This window comes from Gekko japonicus, unplaced genomic scaffold (assembly GCF_001447785.1).
Source record: "Gekko japonicus isolate JY-2015 unplaced genomic scaffold, Gekko_japonicus_V1.1 scaffold635, whole genome shotgun sequence".
Classification (NCBI taxonomy): Eukaryota; Metazoa; Chordata; class Lepidosauria; order Squamata; family Gekkonidae; genus Gekko; species Gekko japonicus.
This window is the reverse complement of record NW_015161422.1, coordinates 433,853-458,990: the sequence shown is the minus strand read 5'-3', so window position 1 is coordinate 458,990 and position 25,138 is coordinate 433,853. Positions and strand designations below refer to the sequence as shown.

The window sequence follows — 25,138 nt, the reverse complement described above, 5'->3', positions numbered from 1 at the left end:
AGATTAGTATCCTGGATGTTAGATCGCGCTAACAAAGGATCGGAGAATGATTTCAGCTCAGTGATTCAGCTTTATTTGAAGTAGCAAGCAAACACTCAAACGCATTCCAAAACCAGAACAAGAAAACAGTGGGAGCTATGCTCCTTTTAAACATTACCGGGCTAATATAGCCACGCCTATTTACATTTAACAACCAATAAGACTGATGAGTTAAAGACCAATGGGAGTCTTTCCCTCCCAGGGAATAGTACCGTTCTGATTGGTCGCTGTTACAAAGCGACCAATAGGAAGTTCGTTCAGAGGAGCCCTAGCTTGGCTCGAAGCTTAACATGGGAGTCTAATGAGGTGATTCATGTAATTGTTCCAATACATTACACTGGAAATGGCAGATAGGAAAGAATCAGGGGTCATTTCCTGCGGGAGCGCACCGGAGCGGAGCTCCGGCAGTAAGGAGCCCATGGGGTGGGCACACGCAACAAGCCCCACTCCTGCTCCCAGCAGCCCTCAGTTGGGCCATGAGGAGCAAGAAGCTGCCAGGTAAGCCAGGTAAGTTGCAGAGCCCCCCCCCATCCCGCCTTCAGGTACAAGCTCTCCCTCCTCTGTGGGGACAGATCTGCGCGTTCCCCCCCCCCCAATAGCTAGCAATCCAAAACAGTCCAGTGGAGCTTGAGCGGTGGGTGTTGCCTTCTGACACACTTCCGGTGATGTCAGGGGGTGTGGCACATGCAAATAAGTTATGCTAAGGAGTTATGCTAATGAGCTCCTGCACCTCTTTTTCTATGAAAGGACCCCTGGAAATAATTAAACCCCAGCTGCCACCACTGCTCTTTGAAACCCAGTTTTCCTGTACTGCAGACGGTTTCCTCCTGAAGCTTAAAAAATAATAATCCAGAAGATTAAAAAAAAAGTAACAGTTATTGCTACGGGAATTCAATATTGTAAGCTGCTTTCAGTATTTATTGTTACATAAAAAGGCAGGGTACCAGGGTTCTAATAAAGAAATAAAAACTCCCCCTGCCATGAACAAGGCCCTAGTGAGCAAAGAGACAAGGTTAGGGAATTCTGATGAGGTGTGTTGTGGTGTGCTATGATGAGGTAAATTACAAAGCAGTTAAACAATCAGGAAATTTACGTGACTTGAATTTCTATGGCAGCTTTTTCAATTATCAGTCCATTCCTACACCCTACCACTGAGCTTCATTTTTTCATGTGTTCAGGGTAACTGAGTTAGCAAATATTGTATCCATGTAAATTAGAAGATGGCTGTCATCTTACCTCTTCCCTGAGCAATGCTTCAGCCCTGGTTCGACTGATATTCTTGTTGTACCACCTGCAAGGATACCAAAAGTCTTGGAGCATGATCTTTAGATTTTTTAAAATGTTTACTGGGGTTTTACTTATTATTTTAAAGAACTTACAGTCTGTTTTTCAACTTTTAAAAAGTCTCTAAGGCAGCATACATTAAAATCAAAAGAAAGTAGGGGAAAAAACAACAGATAAAAACAGATTCAAGGATAAGGTACTACCAGATAAGTCAGCCACACACACATACACAAATTAGCGAAAGTTAGCAGACACACAAGAAACCCTGGGGAATAAAAACTCTTACCTGATGCCAAAATGAAAGCAATGTAGGGGTTTCATGAATTTGTCTAGGGAGGATATGGGGCTCAAACCTAATGAAAAAGCCCATTCTCCAGTCACCACCCACTTGATCCTAAAGAGTTACCCTACAAATTTTTATTCTGGCCTTGTCACCTGTTTCTTATTTTAAGGGACATTTTAAATATTTTATTTTAAAAATGGACTTCATTTTCAAGAAAAGATGTACCATAAACTGAAAAAACTGTTATTCATCATGAGGAAACTGTATGACTGTGACCACACACACTCACAGGAAAATTGTTGTATAGTACCTAGTGATGTGTGCAAATATTACTAGGCTTCATCTGTGACATTACTGGGGTCTACCTGGGTGTGGCCCTAACTTGAATAGCCCAGGCTAGTCCAATCTCATCAGATCTTCGAAGCTAAGCAGGGTCAGCCCTGGCTAGTATTTGGATGGGAGACCACCAAGGAATATCAGGGGTGTAACACAGAAGCAGGCAATGGCAAACCACTTCTGAACATCTCTTGCCTTGAAAACCCTATGGGGTTGCCATAAGTCAGCTGTGGCTTGACGGCAACAACAACAACAGAAACCTAAGTGTTACTCAGGGTGTGAGGTGAGGGGACCTGGCAACCTTAACCCCTAATGTGTTCTTATCCCCACCAACCATAAACTTTATGGCTACAGGCCTGATTTGATTCATAATTATTAATGTATTTCCACTCGCCTTTGAAACCTCAATCAATTTATTCCTACATTTGGTGATTTGGGGGGAGAAAACTACTTAATTCAATGACACTGCATTAAGCATCAAATCTTCCATGGTGTAGTATAGCAACCGTGTGTGTGTGTGTTAAGTGCCATCAAGTCGCTTCCAACTTATGGTGACCCTATGAATGAATGACCTCCAAAATGCCCTATCATTAACACCCTTACTCAAGTCTTGCAAACTGAGGGCTTGACTGAGTCAAACCACCTCATGTTGAGTCTTCCTCTTTCCCTGCTGCCTTCAACTTTTCTGAGCATTATTGTCTTTTCCAGCAACTCTTGTATAGCAACTAAAGAAACAAAATAATCTTACTCATATATTTGCAGATTTTCTGGAGATTTTTCCACCACATAGCTGCTTGGTACGTATCCTTCATGCCTTTAAAAATATGTTTTGATATTAGTTTATTAAAAACTCAAGCATTTTCTAGCAAAAGTAGACATGGTTAAAACTATCAATAGGTCCCTGCCACATGGCAGGGAAAACACCGGCCAAAGTGCGGCAAATTAGAGCCGCACCAAAATAGAGACACCATGGCAGGATCCCACGGATCCCCTTAGCCGCGGCGCCGTTGCTCCCCGGCACAATCAGATGCTGGGGAGGAAGCCACAGTCGGGAGGGGGAGGCTGCCGAACTGCGCATGCCTGAGCATGCGCAGTTTGGGCTGGAGCCGGGGATGCGCCGGCGATCCCACGGCCGGCTTTGATGCGGCCGTCTTGGATGAACCACCACGGTAGGTGGTTCATTTTTGCAGCGGGGTTTTGAGGGGGAGGGGGGTGTTATGCAGTGGCAGCTAAGGTAGAAAAGCACCTCCTCCTATGCCATGTCTTCATGGTTCCAAGGGTCTGGAAAACGATTCCATAGCCAATTACAGGGTTGCCAACTCTGGGTTGGGAAATACCTGTAGATTTGCGGGGCAGAGCCTGGGGAGGGCAGGGTTTGGGGTGTAGAGGGACCTCAGCAGGGTATAATTCCATAGAATCCATTGCCCAAATCAGCCATTTTCTCCAGGAGAACTGATCTTGGAGATCTCCAGGTGCTGCCTGGAGGCTGGAAATACTAAGGGGAGAGACAGACCTGTAGATCTGATGGGTAGAGCCTGGGGAGCACAGGGTTTGGGGTGCAGAGGGACTTCAGCAGGGTATAATGCTGCCTGGAGGCTGGCAATACTAAGGGGAGGGCCAGACCTGTAGATCTGAGGGGCAGAGCCTGGGGAGGACAGGGTTTGGGTTGTAGAGGGACCTCAGCAGGGTACAATTCCATAGAGTCCATTGCCCAAAAGAGCCATTCTCTCAAGGAGAACTGATCTTGGAGATCTCCAGGTGCTGCCTGGAGGCTGGAAATAATAAGGGGAGAGCCAGACCTGTAGATCTGAGGGGTAGAGCCTGGGGAGGACAGGGTTTGGGGTGCAGAGGGACTTCAGCAGGGTATAATGCCAGTGGATAGGGACAGCTTCCAGGGCTATTTTTGGGCAGGAACGCACAGGAATGGAGTTCCGGCTGGCTCCCGAGTTGGCCACGCCCAGCAGGAACTCATTAGCATAATAGGCCACACCCAACAGCAGAACTCATTAGGATTGGCTACATTAGGGGTGTGTGGCCTAACATGCAAAGAAGTTCCTGCTACAAAAAAAGCTCTGTTGTTTTGACAACAAACAAGGTAAACAGAATAAGAAGCAAAAGGTTGGTGTGGCTGGATGACCACACTTCTGGTAACATGTGGGTGTGGCCTAATATGCTAATGAGTGGTGCTGTCAGGGGTGTGGCCTAATGTGCTAATGAGTTTCTGCTATTGGGTGTGGCCTATTATGCTAATGAGTTCCTGCTGGGCTTTTTCTACAAAAAAAGCCCTGGCTTCTGAGCGACAGATGAAGAAGAGAAGAGATTGGATTTACCGTATACCCTGCCCGTCACTACTCAAAGGTGTCTCAGAGTGGCTTACAAACTCCTTTCCCTTCCCCTCCCCACAACAGACACTCTGTGAGGTAGGTGGGGCTGAGAATATTCTCTTTGTTGGAACACCATTCTCTACACGCAAATGACGTAAATAAATTATGATAGCTCCATTACTCAGATTTGGCTGTCAAACAATTTGAACAAGTGGATTATGGGCCATACTGCAGTATCTGTAATAAAGACGAATGGTGCCATAGTGTAGGAATGGAGGACGTATAGTCAAGCAAAATAAATAAGAAATACTAAGTTGGAGAAAACATACCAGCATCTGGCCTCCAATATATCTGTTAATATACTAACATCTGGCTTCCAATATATCTATATATATATTCATAATTAAAAACAGAGTAGATATTCAAATATATTGGGTGAAACTTTTTAAAGGAAGCTTACCCATTCTTATCCTGAACCAACCACCAGTGATCCTCAGAACTGTCAATAACATAATATTCTTCATTACACTGTAATGTCAGTTCCTGGGGATTCTGAGCTTGATAATCATAAATAGCTATTACTAAAGATTCCTTGGAGTTTAGAAGTAATCTCTGTACAAAAGAAAAAAAATAAACGGATCAAACACATTAAACAGAGCTAGTGTGGTAGAATAGCATGAGAGCTTTTCCACATGGATCCCCCCTCCCATCAGATCTAGTCCCGTTCTGTTTCAGTTTATCCCTTGATCCTCTGCATAAATTTTTGCACCTTTAGTTTTCATTTCTTTTCTTTTTTTTTATTTCCCTCCTCCCTTTAGAGACCACTTTTACTCTGAGTTTTTTTTCCCTGGTAGCTGATTTTGAGTCACCTTTTCCCTCATGCATAATGTTTCTGTTGGGTTTCTTTGCCCTGCCCTGCCCACTCCTACCCACCTCCAGCCCACTTTTTCAATGATTGGACTATGGTGGTCAAACCACTTCCTCTTCCCCTCCCCGAAGATGAGTGGTTTCATTTTCTTTTTTCAAAAAATGCACTAAAATATCCATATATCTCTAGAGTGTTATAACAATAAGCTTAGAACAAAGTTTTGAGTCCAGTGGTACCTTTAAGACCAACAAAGTTTAATTCTAAATATAAGCTTAAGTATGCATCTACACAAAAGCTTATACCCACAATTACATTATGTTGGTCTTAAAGGTGCCACTGGACTCAAATTTTGTTTTGTTGCTTCGGACCAACACAGCTACCCACCTGAAATAAGCTTAGAAGGTCCTCTGAATCCTCAGCTTTCATTTTGTTTTTAAAAAGTAAATCTCTACTCTTTCCATCACAGAGATATACCTTTTCCCTTATATCGCTGAGAGGGAAGAAGCTAGAGACATAAAAAAATGAATGCTGGGAATTCAGAGAGAAGAAGAAGAAGAAGAAGAAGAAGAAGAAGAAGAAGAAGAAGAAGAAGAAGAGCGGGAGGAGCAGCAGCAGGAGGAGATTGGATTTATACCCCGCCCTTCACTACCCAAAGGAGTCTCAGGGTGGCTTACAAACTCCTTTCCCTCCCCCTCCCCACAACAGACACCCTGTGAGGTAGGTGGGACTGAGAGAGCTCTTGACAGAAACTGCTCTTTTTTCAAGAACAGCTCTTATCAGAACTACGGTTTGCCTAAGGTCATCCAGCATGTGCAAGTGGAGGAGTGGGGAATCGAACCCGGTTCTCCCAGATTAGAGTTCGCACACTTAAACCACTACACCAAACTATTGTTACAGTGTTCTATACTGCTATTCTAGTGCCTTTTAAAAAAAGGGTGTATGTGTGCTGTGATGCCAGTGATGATACCACTGATGATGACAGCACCCTCCCCTTGAAAACCCTCATTATTGAAGGCACATGCAGAAGAACATAAACTGACTCCACAACTGTGATAATGCAGAGGGAGGACAGATGTGGTGAAGACCCGTGCTCAAACCGATTACAATGCTTGTGGATTGACTGCCAAGAAAATCAGGAGTAAGTTGAGCATTTAGAAAAGCCCTGAGTTTTGGAGGAAGATCTGGGAGACCCAAGTTCTTATCCTGACTGTACCATAATGCCTGCTGGATGATATTAGGTCAGGCACTCTCTTTCAGCATAGCCTACCTCAGTGAGATTGTTAGGATAAAATGGAAAAGGTGATGGTGATGATAATTTAAATATATATTCTGCATCAGCATACAGTATATCAACTTACGACCTACTGAGCCATATGTTGTAAAATAAATATAGTAGGGGGATACAGGCCAGCCTCTGCCCATGTACATATGATATAGATTAAGTAAACTGGACCCATAGATAATTTAAATCAATGCATAATCTGATTCTTTTGCATACTGTGAAATGCACTAAAAGGCTATGGGGGAAAAGAAGGCATAATACATTAATATTCAGTCCAGGATCATTCCCACATTTTTTTCACAGTGTGTTCTGAAAAGCCAACAGAATTAATCACATAAAAAGATAAAGAAACAAACAGGTTGTACTATATTTTTCTCCTGGATGTAAATATTATAAAAATGGAAACTACATCACAAACTGAAGGGATTCAATTCAATTTGGAGTAAAAAATCTGACATAAAGTTTCAGGAAAGCGGCAATCCTCCATTTTGAATTTCTGTATATGACCCATTGCCCTGTGCTCACCTGGTTATCCTCTGGAGTTGGAGGAAGAGGTTTCTTGGAGGCTGAAAGAAAAGAGGAGGGAAGTCACATGTCTAGGCCAAAGCAGAAAGAATTTTGGGAGAAATGAGCTCTAGTGGACCAGTGATTACCAGGCTACAAATCTAGCTGGGTTCAACTAACCACATGGTGGCTCTGTTCTCATTGATAGCTGGTTGCTGTAGACTCTGGTCACGCAAGGAACAGTTATCATACATTTGCATCAGGCCCAATATTGGGGGAAACAGGAAAGGAGTGTGAAAGGCAGATCTGAGATAAAGATCATTATCAGTGAATACAGACAACTGCTCTTCATGTGATACAGCAATTGCTCACTTGGATCCATCCCAAATAAGTCTGAAAGTTCTCTTCATGAAACTCATATTCAACCATTCCAACTTACAAATATTTAGGTCATTTTCCCAGCTGGGTTATTTGGAACTGGTCCTGCATCCTTTTAGGGACCTAATTACCTTTCTTTAAAATGACAACACTATTCCTACAGTGTTCTACTATTTCTACAATGTTCTCTATATAAATATATAAAATCCGTGTCATGTTTTTCTCCCCCTCACCCCAGTCCAGGGATGGGGAGAGGGACCAAACGTTCAGGAACAATTAAACAAACGCCAGGAGAATATCTGTACACACTCCAGGCTTTACCAGTAGTCACTGCCACCAGGATCTTTTTAACCAGTCCCGCAACAAATCTCAGGAGCCGAGATCCCAAACTCCTTCTTTGCTTTATGGGACTGACCCACGTTACCAGCTCTGCACCAGGGCTGCAAACAATTAGGTACCACAGTGGTAGCCTCCTTAGGCGAACAGCTTTAGGCACAAGATTCAGTCCTAGAAATCAGGTTGCAACAGAGGGAACGGGTCAAGATAATATTGATTATATATTATCTTTATTCAGTGCACAAGCATGCATATAACATGAGACTAGCAAAAGATAAGAAACAAAAGATATCTATAGCTTGTTCAGCTCTAGCTACACGATAGTGGTAGTTCATATTTACCAGGCTGGTGTGCAAATAGGCCAAGGTCTCACCAGGGAATCTTGAAAAGGAACTCCATGGTGCTGTGGGCAGTTAGTCCAGCTTGGCTGCCTAACAGTCTCCCTCCATGTTAACAGCAAACAGTCAAATGGCCATTTACCCAATAGTGAGAGAGTGGGAAGGCGTTCCCATCTCTGGTTACCATGCATTGTCAGGCAAGGTATGTTTTGATTGGCTAGGAGTTGGGCATCCCACTCCAGCCTCTGCTATTGACCATGTGTCATGTCAGGGAATGCTTTTGATGTGTTAATGTACTGGGCATAGCTGTCCCAGGCCTGGGAAGGTGCCGGCAAGTCACCTTCTCTTGGCAGAGGTGTCAAAGTGTCTTGTATATGGAGGTGCTGGCTTGGCCATCTGGCAAGCCATTTGTACAGGTGACAGGAATAACACAGTAGTGTTACCAGCGAGGCCATCTGGCCCCAGCCAGGAAGATTTTAGAAAAGGCTTGTTCTATACAATATGATCCTTCCCTACAGAAGGGCACACAGGATTATTGACAACTCCTGGAAGACAAACATGTAATTCCTAGGCAGGACTTGGGACAAAACCTAGTGGGGTAAAAGTTTGGAGCATGGTACATCAATTCACTGCTCTGTCATAACCCAGTCTACAAGTGTATCCATAGCACAGAGGTAGAACTAAACCAGATGATTAGACTACACATTAAATCACATGTATAATACACAGATGTACAAGAAATTACAAAGGAGTCAACTCTTTAGAATTCAGTCTAGAAAACTCATTTTATAACACCCAGCACTTGGGCTGACAGTCTCTAGTTGCAAGGATAATCGGTTAGCGTATGACAGAGATTTCAAAACCTTTGCAGTAGAGCATATCACTCAAGGAAGTGAGCCAAACATAGCATGCAACACAAATCACCTAAGCACCTATACACAAACATCCTCTCTCACACTCTCCCACATAAAGGAAAATAAACACAATCTTCCACTTCCTCGCTTGCCACATTCAAACAGAATATACGGGATGAGGTCTGCCTCTAATTGATTTGACTTCTGTTTAGGGTTGCCAGATCTGCGTTGGGCAATACCTGAAGATTTGGGGGGGGGGGGGGAGCCTAGGGAGGGCATGATTTGGGGGGGGAGGGACCTCAGCAGGGTATAATACCCTAGGGTCCACCTTCCAAAGAAGCCATTTTCTCCAGGAGAACTGATCTTGGTCCCCTGGAGATCAAATGGAGTAGCAGGAGATCTCCAGGTGCTACCTGGAGTTTGGCAGCCCTACTTCTGTTCCTTTGGGCTACATTCTCTCTCTCTCTCTCTCTCTCTTTCTCTGCTCACCCAGCTCTGTTTCTCTCCTTGTCTCATGTTCATCTTCTTCGCCCTCCATGAACTCCAGTCACCCAGTGAGTATGGCTTTGTCCTCCTCTTTCCCACCAGACACCCTTGCCACCCTGAGTGCCCTGAGTGCAGTGCAAACAGAAGTACTCAAAAAAGTGAGCCAGCTGCCCCTATGGGCACTGCACCATTGTTCTCAAGAGCCACTGCTGGTGCTGCGACCATCTCAGATTTTGTGAGTTTAAGCCAATGCCATGAAGACATACACACACATACATATTTCTGCTGAAGCTTAGTGCCAATATATATGTATGCTCACAGTAACATTTACAAAATAACATGTATATATATATTTTTAAGTGGATAAAAATAAGGCTGAAGGTGAGAAAATTAGCCTCCCCCTGTTTTAGTCAACAAGAGGTGGGGCCAGGTATTCCAAAACCATCCAGACAGTAGTTTTCTAGTCAGTTGGCAAACCTAGTACATACACAAAGATAATTTGCTTTGTTCATTCCCCCCTCCTCACCTTGACACATGCAGCAGGACATTAATCATCTCATTAACTACAAGGTATTCCAAATTGTTCCGGATTAATGTGATTTCAGTTTTTTGACAAACAGATATCAAGTGATATCTGCAGGAGAAAGTATTTTGACAATACAGAGCAGGATGTGGGGAAATAATATGCCAAATGATTTTGAAACAAACTTTGATTATTGATTTTGAAAATTTACCTATAGATGTTTATTCTTTCTCATGTGAAATTTTTCAAGCCAAAATACTAAGAGCATCTTGTAAGGGGCTAAACCACCAATTCAGTACGAATTCAGAAGAATTGAGAGCACTTGAATGAATTACATACCATTCTTGGCTGCAGCATACACTGTACAGCCTGTTGCCAGCTTTTCACCTTGACCACAACATCTCCATCTCCCATCTATCCAGAAATTTGGGTGATACTTTGTCACCAAATTGTTGTTTTTAGTTTCTGAAACAGAAGGATAACAAATTAAGACCAGGTCAAATACCATCAGGGCCTCCTTTATGGTGTTGTCATGTCATCTGATAAAGAAATTAGGGCAATAGGGCAATTCTATCTTGCTAACTTCCTAGTTTGTAAATGGAAGGATTTTTTAAAAAGACAGAAAGCATTAAAATATATGATCTCTCAGCCACAATCCAGAATTTATTATTAACATTTAATATTTTCTTGTGCATTGTGGCTCTACAGCGAAATTTGTTTTACATTAGGATCCAACCACTGCTCTGTCCGTGGAAATCATAAAAATAATAAACACCTAATAAATACAATGGCTTGGATCTAGCTATGTGAAAGCAGAAACATTAATGGATTTAGCACAGTTTTGCTTATGCAAAATCTTGTGCAACCCCCAGCATTTTCTTATCATGCCCAGAAAATAGTTGCACAAGATCTTGTACAAGTGGAAACACAAGTGGGGATACAATAAGTTTGACTTAGTGTGAGCAGCTGTGGTGGCAAGTGGTGGCAAGCTGTAGCCAACTTATGGCAACCTTGTAGGGCTTTTAAGGGAAGAGATGTTCAGAGGTGGTTTCCCATTGTGTGCCTCTGCATAGTGACCGTGGACTTCCTTGGTGCCTCCCCATCCAATAACTAACCAGGGCCAACCCTGCTTAGCTTCCAAGATCTGATAAGATTGAACTATCCTGGACCACCCAAGTCAACCAGTTACAGGGTCTTTTTCTTGTGTTTTCTCTTGCAAGCAGAAATTTTGTGCTGGATCCAACCTCTGGATCTCTGATCAGAAATAATTTATGTGATTCTGGAAATCACTGAATTAATTCTAAGGCATGATTAAAAATAGTTTTCAAAATCTATTTTAAAAATGTGTATGCCATCCTTTCACTTTAAAAATTGTCTGAGCTGCTTCATAAAACTGAAGCGCAAATGTAGTGGCACAATTTCCTGTCTATGAAAATTCTTTGTTTCCTAACTGTTACCAAAGAAAAACAGACTCTCTCCTTATAGGTAAGGAAAGTTTTTTAAAGCCATATCTAAATGTGGAGAGCTCTAATAGAAAATGGTGGGTGTTAGTCTAGTAGACAGCTCTTCTTCTCAGTTGCAGGAAGACCAAAATGCAAATCTAACACTGCATTCCTTAACAGAGTTATAGCCTTTTTAATCCATTGAAATCAACAATCTTTAAAGGATATAACTCAGTTTAGGATTGCTCCTCCTGCACAGCTAAAATTGGAGACATATTTAAAACTGCGTATCCTAATACACACACCAACAATGGGAGACAGTTTCAGAAGTGCTTTAAGTACCACAGTGTGTAAGAATTCAATCAAAGTGGACTTTGGTTTATGCTTATGTATTAATTAGCTTTTAACATGCAAAACACTCTTCTTTGTTTTTCACTGATCTTGGAACATATTGATGTGAATGGACTATACTGTGGTCAGTTACCTTCTTTCAAGGTCAACACCCATCTCTCCCGGCTCTCTTGGCTGGGTGTAAATACATACAACAGATAGCTGTCATGAAAAACCTATGGGGAGAAAAACTGTTTTAGAATAAATTCACAGCCAAATACAAGTTAACCATTTCCTGATGTATGGTTTTTCTGATGTATGGTAGTCCAATGAAATTCCATGTCTAAAATAAATCTTACAAGCAGGGCACAGTTACTTAGTTTCTTATTCTAAAGAAGTGAAATGCTTCTGTTGACTTTAAGAAAGGATCTCGAATTGCACTAAAGCCTCAGGCACTGACTGTTGTGGGCAGGGTTGCCGAGTCCCCCCTGGCTGCTGGTGGGATGGGGGGTAGGGTTGCCAACTCAAGGTTGAAGAACTCCTGGAGATTTGGGGGCGGAGCCAGGGGAAGACAGGGACCACAGTGGGGTACAATGCCATAGAGTTCACCTCCCAAAGCATCTATTTTCTTCAGGGGAACTGAACTTTGTAGTCTGGAGATGAGATGTAATCCCCAGGTACCAACTGGAGGCTGGCATCCCTAATTGTGGGTGCAGGGTCCTGCTCATTTATGCATTTAGGAAATGTGTGTATTCAAAAATGTGCAAGTGAGCTTACACGAAATCACAGCCATCATAAGCCATCAAGTGAATATGAAACACAGACATATAACAGTAGGCCGATGGGTGGTGCCACAGGATCTCACTCCCTCTTCTGCAGAGTGGATAGGTGCTGAGGGAGCAACAGTTGGGCCAGGCAGGCCAAGGGAAATGGCCGCACACTAGCCCTGTTCACAAGTTACTTGATATCTTCTTTCTATGTACACTGAGTAATTCTCATGTTATAGTCAATACATGGACAGCTGAACAAGTGATGGGCAGCACACATTTATCCAGGTACTGCTCCCTGGTTTCATTTGTAAAATGAACACATGCTGGCTCTTTCTTACAAACAGGATGTACAAGTGTTCACTGTAACAAGGGAGCAGCGCATCTGTCCTCCTTCCTTTCACTAAGCAGTAGTGACAGAATCAGTTGATTTATGTCGATACAGGGTAGGTGTTTAGACACAACCTACACATTTATAAGTTCCTCTCTGCAGAAAGAGTGGAATTCCCTGCCGAGTAACATCCGTGCTCCATGGGACTTGATGCAGTTCCGCAGGGCCTGTAAGGCGGAGATGTTCCGCCAGGTGTTTGGCAGAGAACAGCGATGGTGTCCACCTGGCTGGCACTCTCACCCCCTCACCCCCTCTGCAAGGCCGTAGCACAACTGGAAATTTCGACCACCGTTTAATTTCAAATCGATACTGGAATGTTATTATAATTTTAAAATATTTCTAACTATATGATAAGTTGTTTTAGTATGTCGTTGTACACCACCCTGAGCCCTGTTTCAGGGAATGGGGGGGGGGTATAAAAATTGAATTACTTAATTAAATTCTTTCTTTGAAATGAAAGCCAGCTGAGATTCTCAGAGGGCTGCATGCATCACCAGATGCCAAAAATCGTATGCCATAAGACACAGGAAGAGTAGGATGTATTCAATTGTGGTTAAACACAATTAATCCATAGAACTGAGGAGAGGTTCCTTGACATCACTAGTTCTGTTAGGAATTATCAGTTCTCATATCACTGTCCAATGTAAGGGTAGGGTAAGGAGGGTGTTTTTAAACGCAGTTAAGAAGTTACTCACAGGCATGACTATAGGTCTGTCTTGCTGTTAGCATCAGTTCAGAAAGGAATTGCGGGCTGGTCAGCAAACACAGGATTTCCAACCTTGTGTTTACTATCAATGTGAACGAAAATGGCAGAGGAGAGGGTAGGGTGATTAACACTTTCCCTAGCAACCTTTTCCTGTTTGACCATCATTCAGGACCCCAGCTGGTGTGAAAGCTTTGCGGAAGGAGGAGTATAGCAGAGGAAAAGAGTGGGTGGGGAGAAGTTACAGCACTCTCTACATCCTTCCTTCTGCTGCTTTAGAAGTAGGTGGCAGACGTGAATCTGATGGTTGCCATTGCGCAGCTGTGAACTAAGAAACTTCTTGATGCTAAACAACGTGTATGTCTTCTGATCCCAGGAGTGGACTAGGCTATTAAAACAGCCCTGGAGCAAGCTGAGTCATTGGTGAGCCTCCACCTATTGTCACTATCACCAAAGTCCAAGTCCAAGAATTAGGAGTTTCCATATCATTGTCCAATGTAAGGGCAGGATAAGGAGGGTGTTTTTAAATGCAGTTAAGAAGTTAATCACAGGCATGACTACAGGCCTGTGGGGAGGGCAGTTTAGAAATTCAATTTATTTTTAGATTTATATCCTGCCCTCCCAACGGCTCAGGGCGGCTAGCATACGGCAAGCTGTGCAGCCCCTGAGGCATAGCCAGCACTGCAGGAGTCGCTTGGCTCAGCTTGCTCCTGGCCCCCAGCAGCAATGTTCCCTCTAAGCTGAGTTAGTGTGAGCTAGCTCACAGTTTTTTAGCCTCCGGCTCACCTGTTTTAGTCTTAGCTCAGGAGGAATGGTTCCAGAGCGAACTGATTTATGCAGCGGCCAAATCGCTCGCTCACAACTTTAATGCCAGTGGCTCACAGAGTAGAATTTTTGCTCACAAGACTCCACAGCTTAGAGGGAGCATTGCCCAGCAGTCACTGGCACACTGAGACCTTTCCTGGTATGTTAAGGGTCCAGGCGACCCTGACTGATCCCCTTCCATTCCTGTGCAATCAGAATGATTTACCGAATTATATGAATCATATATCCCTCTGTGACACAAACCTGAAAGACGGTTGCAAAATTCAGTCAGAGAGCTGCCACAGAGATTGGCAGGGACACAGTTCTCCTCTCTGAATGAACACCAACACTAAAATGGAAACCAGTTTGGGAAGCCAGAAGGGTATTTTTTTTATAATCATACTTTCTCCCCCAATTGTATCACCCTTCAAAATTATCACCCCTTAAATTGCTGGCATTCAAAACCCAATTAAGGAGCACTGTATTTTGACCACAAAAATCCAAGGAGGAAGCTTTTTAAAAATCTGGTACATTGATGATGATTCAGTTCTTGAAGAACACTGGCATTTTACATACATTTTCTATAAAATAAGGCACAGGGGCTGTGGCATCATTTAATTCAGTGAAATTGCACGCTTCAAATGCAAACTTGACTGCTATGTTTAGAAAAAGTTGAAAGTTACCTTAACTGGGCTAAATGTACTTTCAGTTATGCTAAACAATATGCTGGTTTTGAGGTGAAAGTAGCAGATTCTCAATGCTTAACATATGCTAGAAAAAATTATACAGATAATATTTCGTTATGGTTTAGGAAGTTTGCTGCTATTATCATTGTTCTTACTTACCTGGAAAGGGTATTTATATTGGCATGGAATTATGATGTCACTTTTCACGATTTCTACACATTTAATCTTGGACAGTTCAACTGAGCCCTTTAGAATTCTCTTTTTCTAGAAGATTAAAGAAAGTACCTAGTTAGCTAATTCAGTTTTGTGAAGGATTACACAGACAGTGCTTGTTTTACAACTGACATTACATTACCAAACCTGGGTCATGCTTTGGTGTCTGAAAAGCACATTGACAATGCAAAGCTAGATGACTGCCTATTAGAAAATGACATGTGGAATATGATTTTCAACACAAAGAGAAAGAAATCCCCAAGGAAACGAGGAATGAGTTTATTTCTTGAGCAGTACATCAGTCTCATACCCTCTGTAGACTTTTATGAGGCATCAATGGATCAGCCTGAATACTGCAGGGCCCATGAGAAAAATGTGTATGTATGAAAGACAAGAGAAGAATAAATGCCTGCTCTCTACTCTATTGTTTCTGTTTCAAGGCTTCTCAGCATCTGGTTTTTGTTCTTTGGGGGCAAAATCATTTCCTGTTTCAGTTCTTCTAGAGGTGAAATAAGACACTTCTCATCACTCAGACCACACAAATCTTGTATCTTGAGTTTTAGGCATAGTTCTCACAAACAGTTGAAGAGGTATATCTGTTTCAGGACTCCATTTTGTCAGATTGCAGAAGGATGTCATCTGATTGGATTTCAGCATGTTGAGAACTAGCATGAGACTACATCCCTTCTACGTGACATCCAGTTTTCTATGAGCAGAGTTGTGTGTGTGTGTGTGTTTGTATACAGGAGCATTTCAGTCCTAATCAATACTCCCCCTAAGCTGTGGGGTCTTGTGAGCTAAAATTCTACTTTGTGAGCTACTGGCATTAAAGTTGTGAGCAAGCGATTTGGCTATATCATAAATTAGTTTGCTCTGGAGTCATCACTCCTGAGCTCAGACAAAAATGTGTGAGCTGGAGGCTAAAAAACTGTGAGCTAGCTCACACTAACTCAGCTTAGAGGGAACACTGGTCATAACAGTAACCACCTGCCCCCTGAAGTAAGATTACCAACCATCAGGTGGGACATGGAGTTCTCTGGGAATTATAACTGATCTCCAGACTATAGAGATCTGTTTCCCTAGAGGAAATGGCAGCTTCAGCAGGTGAATTCTATGGTATCGAATTCCTGGTGAGGGCCCTTCGCTCTCCAAACTCGACCCTCCCCAGGCACTGCCCCTAATTTCCAAGAATTTCTTAAACTGGAGTTGGCAATCATACAGCCCAGATGCTTGTTTATAGCCTGCCTCCTGATCTGCTGTTTAATAGGACTATATTGTTCCATCTTAAAGGCAAACAGATGTTTTGCCACTAAAATCCACAGGACCAAAACATTTGATGGACCCACAGAAATGGTGATGAATGTGGCACAGAAGGTGTGGTCAGAAAAGGGAAATGGCAGAAATTATCCCCCTACCCCAACACACACAGAGAAGAACTCATACAAAGTGGAGGGAGGACAATATCTTTCATTTATTCCTTCTGGTTGAAACTCCCAGGACACATCCTGTCAGATTCCCAATGGTCTCCCAATACCTAAGGGCCATTTTTGCAAGGCTGGTGAATTCAGTGAGGAGGGAAAGGAAGCAGAAATTCCTTCAGCAAATTCACTCTAATCACTGTTTTGTGCATTTGGTCTAGAACATTTCTTCCTCCAAGAAGCTCTGAGCAGCAAACAGACAAGGACTAGGCCTCCTGACCCCCACTTCCACTGCCTGCTGCCTCCAAGTGCAGTAGTAAGAAGAATTGTGGGGCCAAAACTGATGACATGGTGATGTCACAATGTCAGTTTTGGTTGCATAAGTAGAAGTGATGTTGTATGGCACGGTGATGCTCTACCAATTCCCAAAAACTCTATGGCAGGAGTCCCCAAACATTTTGAGCCTATGGGCACCTTTGGAATTCTGACAAAGAATGGTGGGCACAATCACAAAACGGCTGCTACTGGAGGTGGAGTCAACCACAAAATGGCAGGGATTGAAGTTATGCATAACTCTAATAGTAATTCTTCAGTATTTTAGGCAGAAGCTCTCTTTAAAAGAATGCCTTTTAAAATAATCATATTGTTTAAAAATGTTTTTTGCATATGCACAGCTAACCTTCACTTACGCGGTACAGATCGTTGTGTTGTGATGGCAGCTGCCACCAAAGCAACATTTTAAAAACCTGCACAGATCTCCAATGGCCAGTCAGCAGCCCTGCTGAGCAAAAAACCCACACAAATGTTTCTAAAAACATTTGACAGGCACTAGGAAAGATATCAGCAAGTGCTATGGCCCTCATGGATGCCATGTTGGGGACCCTGCTGTATGGTTTTACATTTTATAGGATTGTTAGAGTATGTCGGTGAAGCACGACATCACTTTTGGTTGTGACCAGAAGCAATGTTGTGACGCCACATGTAGCATTGCCCTGCCCCTGTAGTGGTAGTTATGGTATCACTAAGCTTTTCATGCTGAGTTTGCTAATTAGTGAAGAGCTCAAGCATTCTTAACTGTCCATGAATTTTGTTTGCTTCAAGTATTTTCATCTTGAACAGTTAGCTGAACCAGTTCAAGAAAAAGGAGGCTAAAGCTTGAGATTTACCCTCTTATATCACCTTACCAGATGGACCTACAAATTAGCCCTGACCCTCCCAGTGGGCAATTCTTAGGGTTGCCAAACCCCCTGGTTTGCCAGGGGTCCCCCGTTTTTTGGGGGGGTTCTACCCGCCCCCAACACCCACAGCCACCCCTCTCCCTTCCCTCTTGAGAGAGAGGGGTGGCTACCTTTAAGTTCATAGAGCCCGCGTTTCCTCCCAAGCCTGATCTCCATTTGAGATAAGGCTCGCAGGGAAACACAGGCTCTTTAGGGGAAACGCCGGCTCCATGTACTTAAAAGGGAAACACCGGCTCCTTTAAGTGCAGGAAACTTGCATTTCTGGAAATCGGGCAGGTGGGCGGGCGAGGGGGGGAGCAGACATCCCCAACATGACGTCATCACATTGGTGATGCCCCGCCCCCTCCAGGAATGTCCCCAGAATGCCCCCAAAGTCCCCCGCTGGGGGCGGAAGATGGACTTGGCAACCCTAGCAATTCTGTACAAAGGTCAGGGGGTGGTGGTGGGCTACCCGTGAGTGGAAGAAAAGCCCCTAGGAGGGCTGGGTAGAATTGGGCCTACAGGCCACAGCAGGTCCATTCTGCCACAGATACATATACCTCAGCCACACATTCAACAAGACTTTTCTACCTGCCAACTAATTAGGGATGCCAGCCTGTAGGTGGATCCTGGGGATCTCCTAGAAGTTGAACTACAGCTCATCTCCACAATACAGAAATAAGTTCCCCTAGAGAAAATGGATGCTTTGGAGGGCAGACTATATTGTACCCAACTGTGGTCCCTGTCCTCCCCAGGCTCCATCCCCAAATCTCCAGGAGTTTCCCAATCTGAATCTGGCAACCCCTCTATCTCCTGTCTGTGGCCAGAGGGGACTTGGCAACCCAACAATTCCTAGTGTTAAATTTGATTCCTATTTGCTGTGTGGCACTTTAAAAAAACCCGTGTGAGAAATTGAGGATATAGGATGAGCAATATTAAAAAACAATCTCCTAAATGTTCTCCAAAGAGTTGTGTATTTACAGCTGTGTCTTCCTTCTGCCTGTTGTGCTGCCAAGCCACACTTATTAAACCAAAATATCAGCTCCTGGTCCAGTGAGTGCCAGTAGAGAGGATTTATGCCCCATCTGATGCATATTTTAGATGATACAAACCTCAAAATCAACCATTTGAACTACACTTTCTCTGGAAAGTTTACCTTCATCTTTCATTCTCATTTTTAAAAAAAAATATGGGGGGAAATACTATAGATGGCAATGCTAGATTTTTGTTTAGAAACCGCCTTAAGATATGGAGGTGGGATTTGCTAATCATATATTATCCTTACAATAGCCAGGAAACTAAAGATAGTCCAGGATTTGTGCAGTCTGGTTATACTCTAAATACGGTGTCATTTTGCAAAAATTGGTTTGTTTAACATGCTCAGTCAACCTCCGGGACTTGCCTCCCAGCCAAGAAAGAGTCAAACAAACAGAAGCAAAACACACCCAGCTCTCTATTTGGTAGTGTCTGTCTGTCTACATTATAATTAAGTTCACAATCTGTTTATTTTTCCTTCTTTCCTTCTTTTGTCTTCAGTTTTAAAACTACTTATTGTGGAGCAGAGTTTAATTTGAAATTAAAGTTATTTTGGAGTTTATGCCCACCAAGGAACCATGCTTTATTGGAATTTTATTTTAAGCTTTTAAAATATATATGTTCTTCCTTTATTCAGCTCATATAACCATAAATCATAATCATAAAGCCAGCTTCATAAAAACCAAAGGTAAATAGACAACTCAACCCAAATGACTAAAGGTAACACCCCCACAGAATCATAATACTCAAAAGAGAATCGGCTAGAACACAACTCCAAACCATCCCTTTAAAAATGCTGGACGACTCCCCCCCCCCATACTCCTTCTGAAAGCTCTGACCTATAAGGAGTGACTACAGTTCCTCATTTGTGAGGCAATGCACTCTGCCCATGCACAGTCCTACTAAACCACTCCAATCATATGCTATTGGTTAACTTCATTTACTTCATTTACAGCCAGCTTTTCTCAGAAGACCTCCTTCCTTATATAGGGAAAGGTATGAACATGATAATGAGCTCATTTTAATAATATTTATAATACAGGATAAGGTTATTCAAAATTTAGTCAGTTTTCATTGTTTTGTTAATTTTATAATTACACTGTTTACTGAAATTAAATTAAATTAACCAACTTTACAGCTCAGTGCTGTTGCATCATTTTGTGTGTATTACACTGTTTTAGTGCATTTTTTTCTAATAGTGTAACCTACTTTTATTCCCTGTGGGTTGTATGTCTTTATTGCATCATCTTAAATTGTGTAATCTGCCTTGAATCTTAGCGAGAAAAGGAGACTCTAAATGATGGAAATTAATGAATCAAGACAATATGTAGAAAGAAGTAACAGCTGTTAAAGGAAACCAAAGAGAACTGGGGAACAATGTGCATGCCCGAGAGCCAGGGTGGAGTAGTGGTTAGAGCAGAGGTGTCAAACTCATTTGTTACAAGGGCCAGATCTGACATAAATGTCACTTTGTCAGGCTGGGCCATGTGTGCCATGAAATATAATGCCAGGTACTGGAGATACAAACTTTATTAAGGACCGCATCTGGTAAGCTCCGTGTTGGTATATCCTCACTGCAAGGCCCTGTGGGCTGGGAGGGGTGTGCACAGGAAAACCCACAAAGGCGGACTGGAGAGGCAGCAGTGCAGTGCTGGGCAGATGTTCCCACGATGTTTGACCACTGTAGGCGAGGCTGTTCTGCTGTACTGAAGCCCCAATGGAGTGGCTCCGCCCACGCCCCCCCATGCACCAGTTACCCATGGGCCACATAAGAGCCCTGGATGGGCCAATTCTGGCCCCCGGCCCTTTTGTTTGACACCACTGGGTTAGAGTAGTCAACAAGGATCTGGGACACCCAGCCTTGAATCCCCACTCTGCCATGGAAGCGTGCTAGATGACCTTGGGCCAGTCACAAACTCTTAGCCTAACCTACCTCAGGTTTGTGGTGAGAACAGAACAGAACAGAGCAGAATAATGTAAGATGCTGTGGGTTTTCACATGGGGAAATATGGAGTATAAATGAAGTAATTAACATTAACAACAACAACAACGATGATGATGATGCCAGGAATTCAAATTCTCACAAGCATCACATGAGGGATGGAGACTACCAGACACCACAATCTACTCACATTGGTGAGATTTTTCATTATTCCAGTCAAACAACTTTCATGGCATTACTGTAGGAGTATGTGGTCAAGAGTCCAGTTGTCTGTGCTGAGGACAGGCTGCATTTCACTCAGAGAAGCAGCAAGCAAGTGCTCCATTCAGCCTATCCTAGTGCGTGGAGGTATTGGGGTGCTGAGGACAGAACTATGTACGCCACTCAGGGCTCCCTGACAGAAGCACAGGATTGAAATGCAGTGAATAATTCAATTCTCTTGCTTTAGGACACAGAGAGGAAGGAAACCACTCTGTGCTTCATGAGGCCAAATAGCAACCTTCACAGTTGACGCTCAGCTCTGATCACTTTTGTGGTTTGCTTTCCCTTCTCAAGAATGCACTCAGTTGAATGTTACCAAATATTTGAACCACAGACATCTTAGCAGTGGGAAACATGGGTGACTGAGATGCTCTTTGCAGATGCTGTTTTGACAATCCAAAAGGCATAATCTGCGAGTCACCATGGGTTTTGCCATTGTACTGATAGTAATCTGAGATAAAGGACTTGTGAGTGGCTTAAAAGGCACCCCAATGTCGTCTGTTAGCAACAACTCTTAGACAGTGTATGGTTTACTGCATTGCCCTGGTTCAGGGTTCAACTTGCACTACTAGATAAGCATTAATTTACCAAAGCAACAATTCTTGGGATCAGGTTGTATGCACCCAGATATGCAGCCCCGTCTTGGGCATAGAAGTAAATCCAACAGTGCCCAATAGTGTTTACTCCTAAGCATTGGATTGGAGCCCTAACCTGAGCATGTTAACTCGGGGGGGGGGGGGATTCCATCAGAGTCCAGTAAGGGTTGCTTCTGACAGAGTGGCAGTAGTCACAACCTGGCCCTTCTTTTCCCAGCCCTCTGCTGTGCTTCTAACAGTGCAGAGCAGAAGAGGAATTGCAGCAGCACAGAATGGGCTTTTGGTCTCCCTCACTCAGTGGTTTCAGCATTAAAAAACCCACACGGTGCCTGTGCACTGAGAAAGCATAGCTTGGTGTTAACAAGAAGGCAACCAACCCCAGACAAAAACATATCACATCTGCAAGCTACAGCCATGCATGAGCTACAGCGAGGACTGAAAGTACAACTGCAATGAAACCATATTGGGTCAAGTAACCTTGGCTAGTATCTCAATTTAAGAAAGCCCCCCCCCCTATATTGTAAAATGGTGATCCCAATATATATTTATTGGAATTAGGATTGTGCTATACATTGTGAACTCTAAACTATATTCTCTTCCTTAGAATGCACATCTCTTATTAATCTCAGTGCGTGCATAGCAAAAAAAATGTCCTGTCCTTTTAACAGAAGAATAATAATGTTTGGAAAATGAGCAGGTGAAGCTTTTCATGGCTTGGAGGTAAATAATAGTATCTGATAAATAACATTCCATTAAGCTTTTATTAAACACCCCCCCCCCCAGCTGTTGACAGCCCTGGGCATGGAGGTAAATTACATGTTAATGCTTAATAGAAAGTAGAAACGCAGGCATCTATAATCCAAATGTCCATTTTGCTCTTTGGAGAGTTCATGTTTGGGTTAGACAAAGACAGCCTTAATCCTCATGTAAGAAAATACCCAGAGCGCTAACAGATCGATGTACGCCATGAAAAGCTTCCCCAGATTATTTCCACACATTCAGGCACTATTAAAGAGAGAGGGCGTTTCTTCTTCAAGTCTGTTGGCAACCCTTCCTCTTTATCTCACCCATCCTCCAGAGCACTCAAATTAGGACGCATGGCTCCCTTCCTCCTAATTTTATTATCCCAATCCTGTAAAAGAAGGTTAGTCTGAAAAAGAATGACAGTCTCAAGGCCACTTACTGAGCTTTGTGACTAGGGTTGCCAACCTCCAGGTGGCAGCTGGAGATATCCTGGGATTAAAACTCATCTCCAGGTGACAATCAGCTCACCAGAAGAAAATGGCTACTTTGAAGGTGGACTCTAAGGCATTGTACCCTACTGAAGTCCTTCCCCTCCTCAACCCCTGCCCTCCTCAGGCACCCCCTCCCAAATTTCCAAGTATTTCCAAACCTGGCAACCCCATTCATGACTGAATATGAATTTGAAGCCAAGCTTCCCTGCACCTAGTTTTATATTCTGATGTAAGGCAACAAATGAACACAATAACCAGGGGGAATACAGTAGCCAGAACTAGACTATTGATCAACATATTCCTAAGTGATCCCTAAGCAACTACTAGGTACCTTTTTAGGGCCATACATTCATTTTAATACTGGACTCAGGACTGGTCATGAGCAGACAGGAACACTGGTTGAAGGATTAGTTTGCACCTCTGCTGTCTTAGGGTTGCCAGCCTCACGGTGGGGCCTGGAGATCTCCAGAATTAAAAGTAATCTCCAGATGACAGTTATCAGTTCCCGTGGAGAAAATGGCTGCTTTCAAGAGTGGACTTGCTGAGGTCATTCCCATCCCTAAATCCCATCCTTCCCAGGCTCCTCCTCACACAGCCTTCCCCCATTTTTGTGTTACTTCTAAGCATCTGCATTTCCATGGTTTCTTTTCTTCTCTCTTCTTCCCAACCTTTCACCTATCACAATAACCTGGTTTGGCTGTATGCACACTATGGTAATACAGTTAGGGTTGCCAGGTGTTACCTCCTCGTCAGCGGGGGTTGGTGGAAGAGAGCCCTCCGGGAGTGGGCGGGGGGGCAGGTTGATGTTGCCGTGAGCAATATCCCTGATGTGATGACGTCACACGGTATTTTATGGTTACTGTATGGTTACTTCTGCATGACGTTATCATGTACAATGTAATAAATGTACAATTGAAAGAAACTGCATGCATTGCATCCAAGCAATGGGAACAAGACCAAGTTTCAGCAACAATCATGAACCAAACCAAACAAGACACTCCCTGGAGCTCCTTCATAGTGATGTTTGTGGTCCAATGAAAACAGAGACCCCTAGTGGGAACAGATACATTTTGACTTTCATTGATGATTTCTCTAAATCCACAGTTATCTACTTGATCAAGGAGAAGAGTGAAGTATTTGAAAAGCTCAAGGCATATGTTGCAATGGTCAGCAACAGGTTCCAGAGGAAACCACTGGCAATCTAAATTGACAATGGAGGAGAGTATGTGGGACATGTCATAAAAAGGTATTTAACTGACCAAGATATTGAACATCAACTCACTCTCCCATACACAAGAAACAAAATGGAGTAACTGAAAGAAAAAACTGCTCCCTGACAGAAATGTACAGATGCATGTGTCACGGCTCAGGTGGGGTGTCACCTGATGCTGCCACCACTCTGGATTTAGGATCCCTTGAGGAGGCCCAGAGCACGCTCCCAAGACCTTCAGACCTCCCTTTTGGCTGAATAATAGGCATGAGGACCAGGCAGAGTAAACAATGAAAATATTTTATTTTATAGGAGGTCAAACAAACAAGGTGCAGAATAATAACAGTAAGTGGGTGAAAAGAAAGGAAATCAAATGCCCTAACAGATCTTAATATATACTGTCCCCATCTCACTATCTCAAGTGGGCCTCAGTCTGCTCACCCTTCCTCTCAGGATGAGGGTCTCTTCCCTGCAGCAGCCTTCCTTCTGGCTCTGCCCTCTTGGAAGAAGAACAGCTTCTCCTCTTGCACCAGCTCTTTTGTTCCCCAGCCCTCTTCTTCCCTATTGGCCAAAATCGGTGCCAAAACTTCCCAAGGCCTTCTGGGGTTTGTAGGTCCAGCCTCCCCAACTGCTAGCCAGGCTGTCTGGGCCTACTAGGCCTCCAGTGGCACAGCCCAGATCATGACAGCATGTTACTAGAAGCAGATCTACCAGAGAAATACTGGGGGAAAGCCATCAACACAGCCACTTATCTGCAAAACAGGCTGCCCTCAAAAGGTGCCAAGAACATGCTGTATGAACTGTTGTATGGGCAGAACCCTAGCATGAAACATCAAAGGACATTTGGGTCAAAAGCCTTTGCCTACATCCCCAAAGAGAAGCAGTCCAAGTTGGATTTAAGGACTGAGCAAGGTATTTTTGTTGGATATGCTTTGGGATGTAACAGATATAGACTCCTTGATCGAAAAACACAAACTATATGAATTTGCAATGTAGTCTAAAAGGAAAAATCTAAAACTACAGAAAAAATGGACACTATAGAATCCAAACTGA

The 25,138-nt window shown here is 43.2% G+C and overlaps 1 protein-coding gene across 1 annotated transcript in view; it reads right to left on the bottom strand.

Annotated features, from left to right (window-relative positions):
- ITK (IL2-inducible T-cell kinase) overlaps positions 1–25,138 on the bottom strand; it is a 59,008-nt gene that overhangs the window by 19,488 nt on the left and 14,382 nt on the right. The window contains exons 2-8 of the mRNA XM_015428316.1: positions 15,118–15,222; positions 11,762–11,843; positions 10,175–10,300; positions 6,942–6,982; positions 4,727–4,878; positions 2,691–2,756; positions 1,276–1,330 (exon numbers count right to left, since the gene is read on the bottom strand). Of these exons, the coding sequence (XP_015283802.1) occupies positions 1,276–1,330; positions 2,691–2,756; positions 4,727–4,878; positions 6,942–6,982; positions 10,175–10,300; positions 11,762–11,843; positions 15,118–15,222 (627 nt within the window). The remainder of the gene's footprint in view (positions 1–1,275; positions 1,331–2,690; positions 2,757–4,726; positions 4,879–6,941; positions 6,983–10,174; positions 10,301–11,761; positions 11,844–15,117; positions 15,223–25,138) is intronic.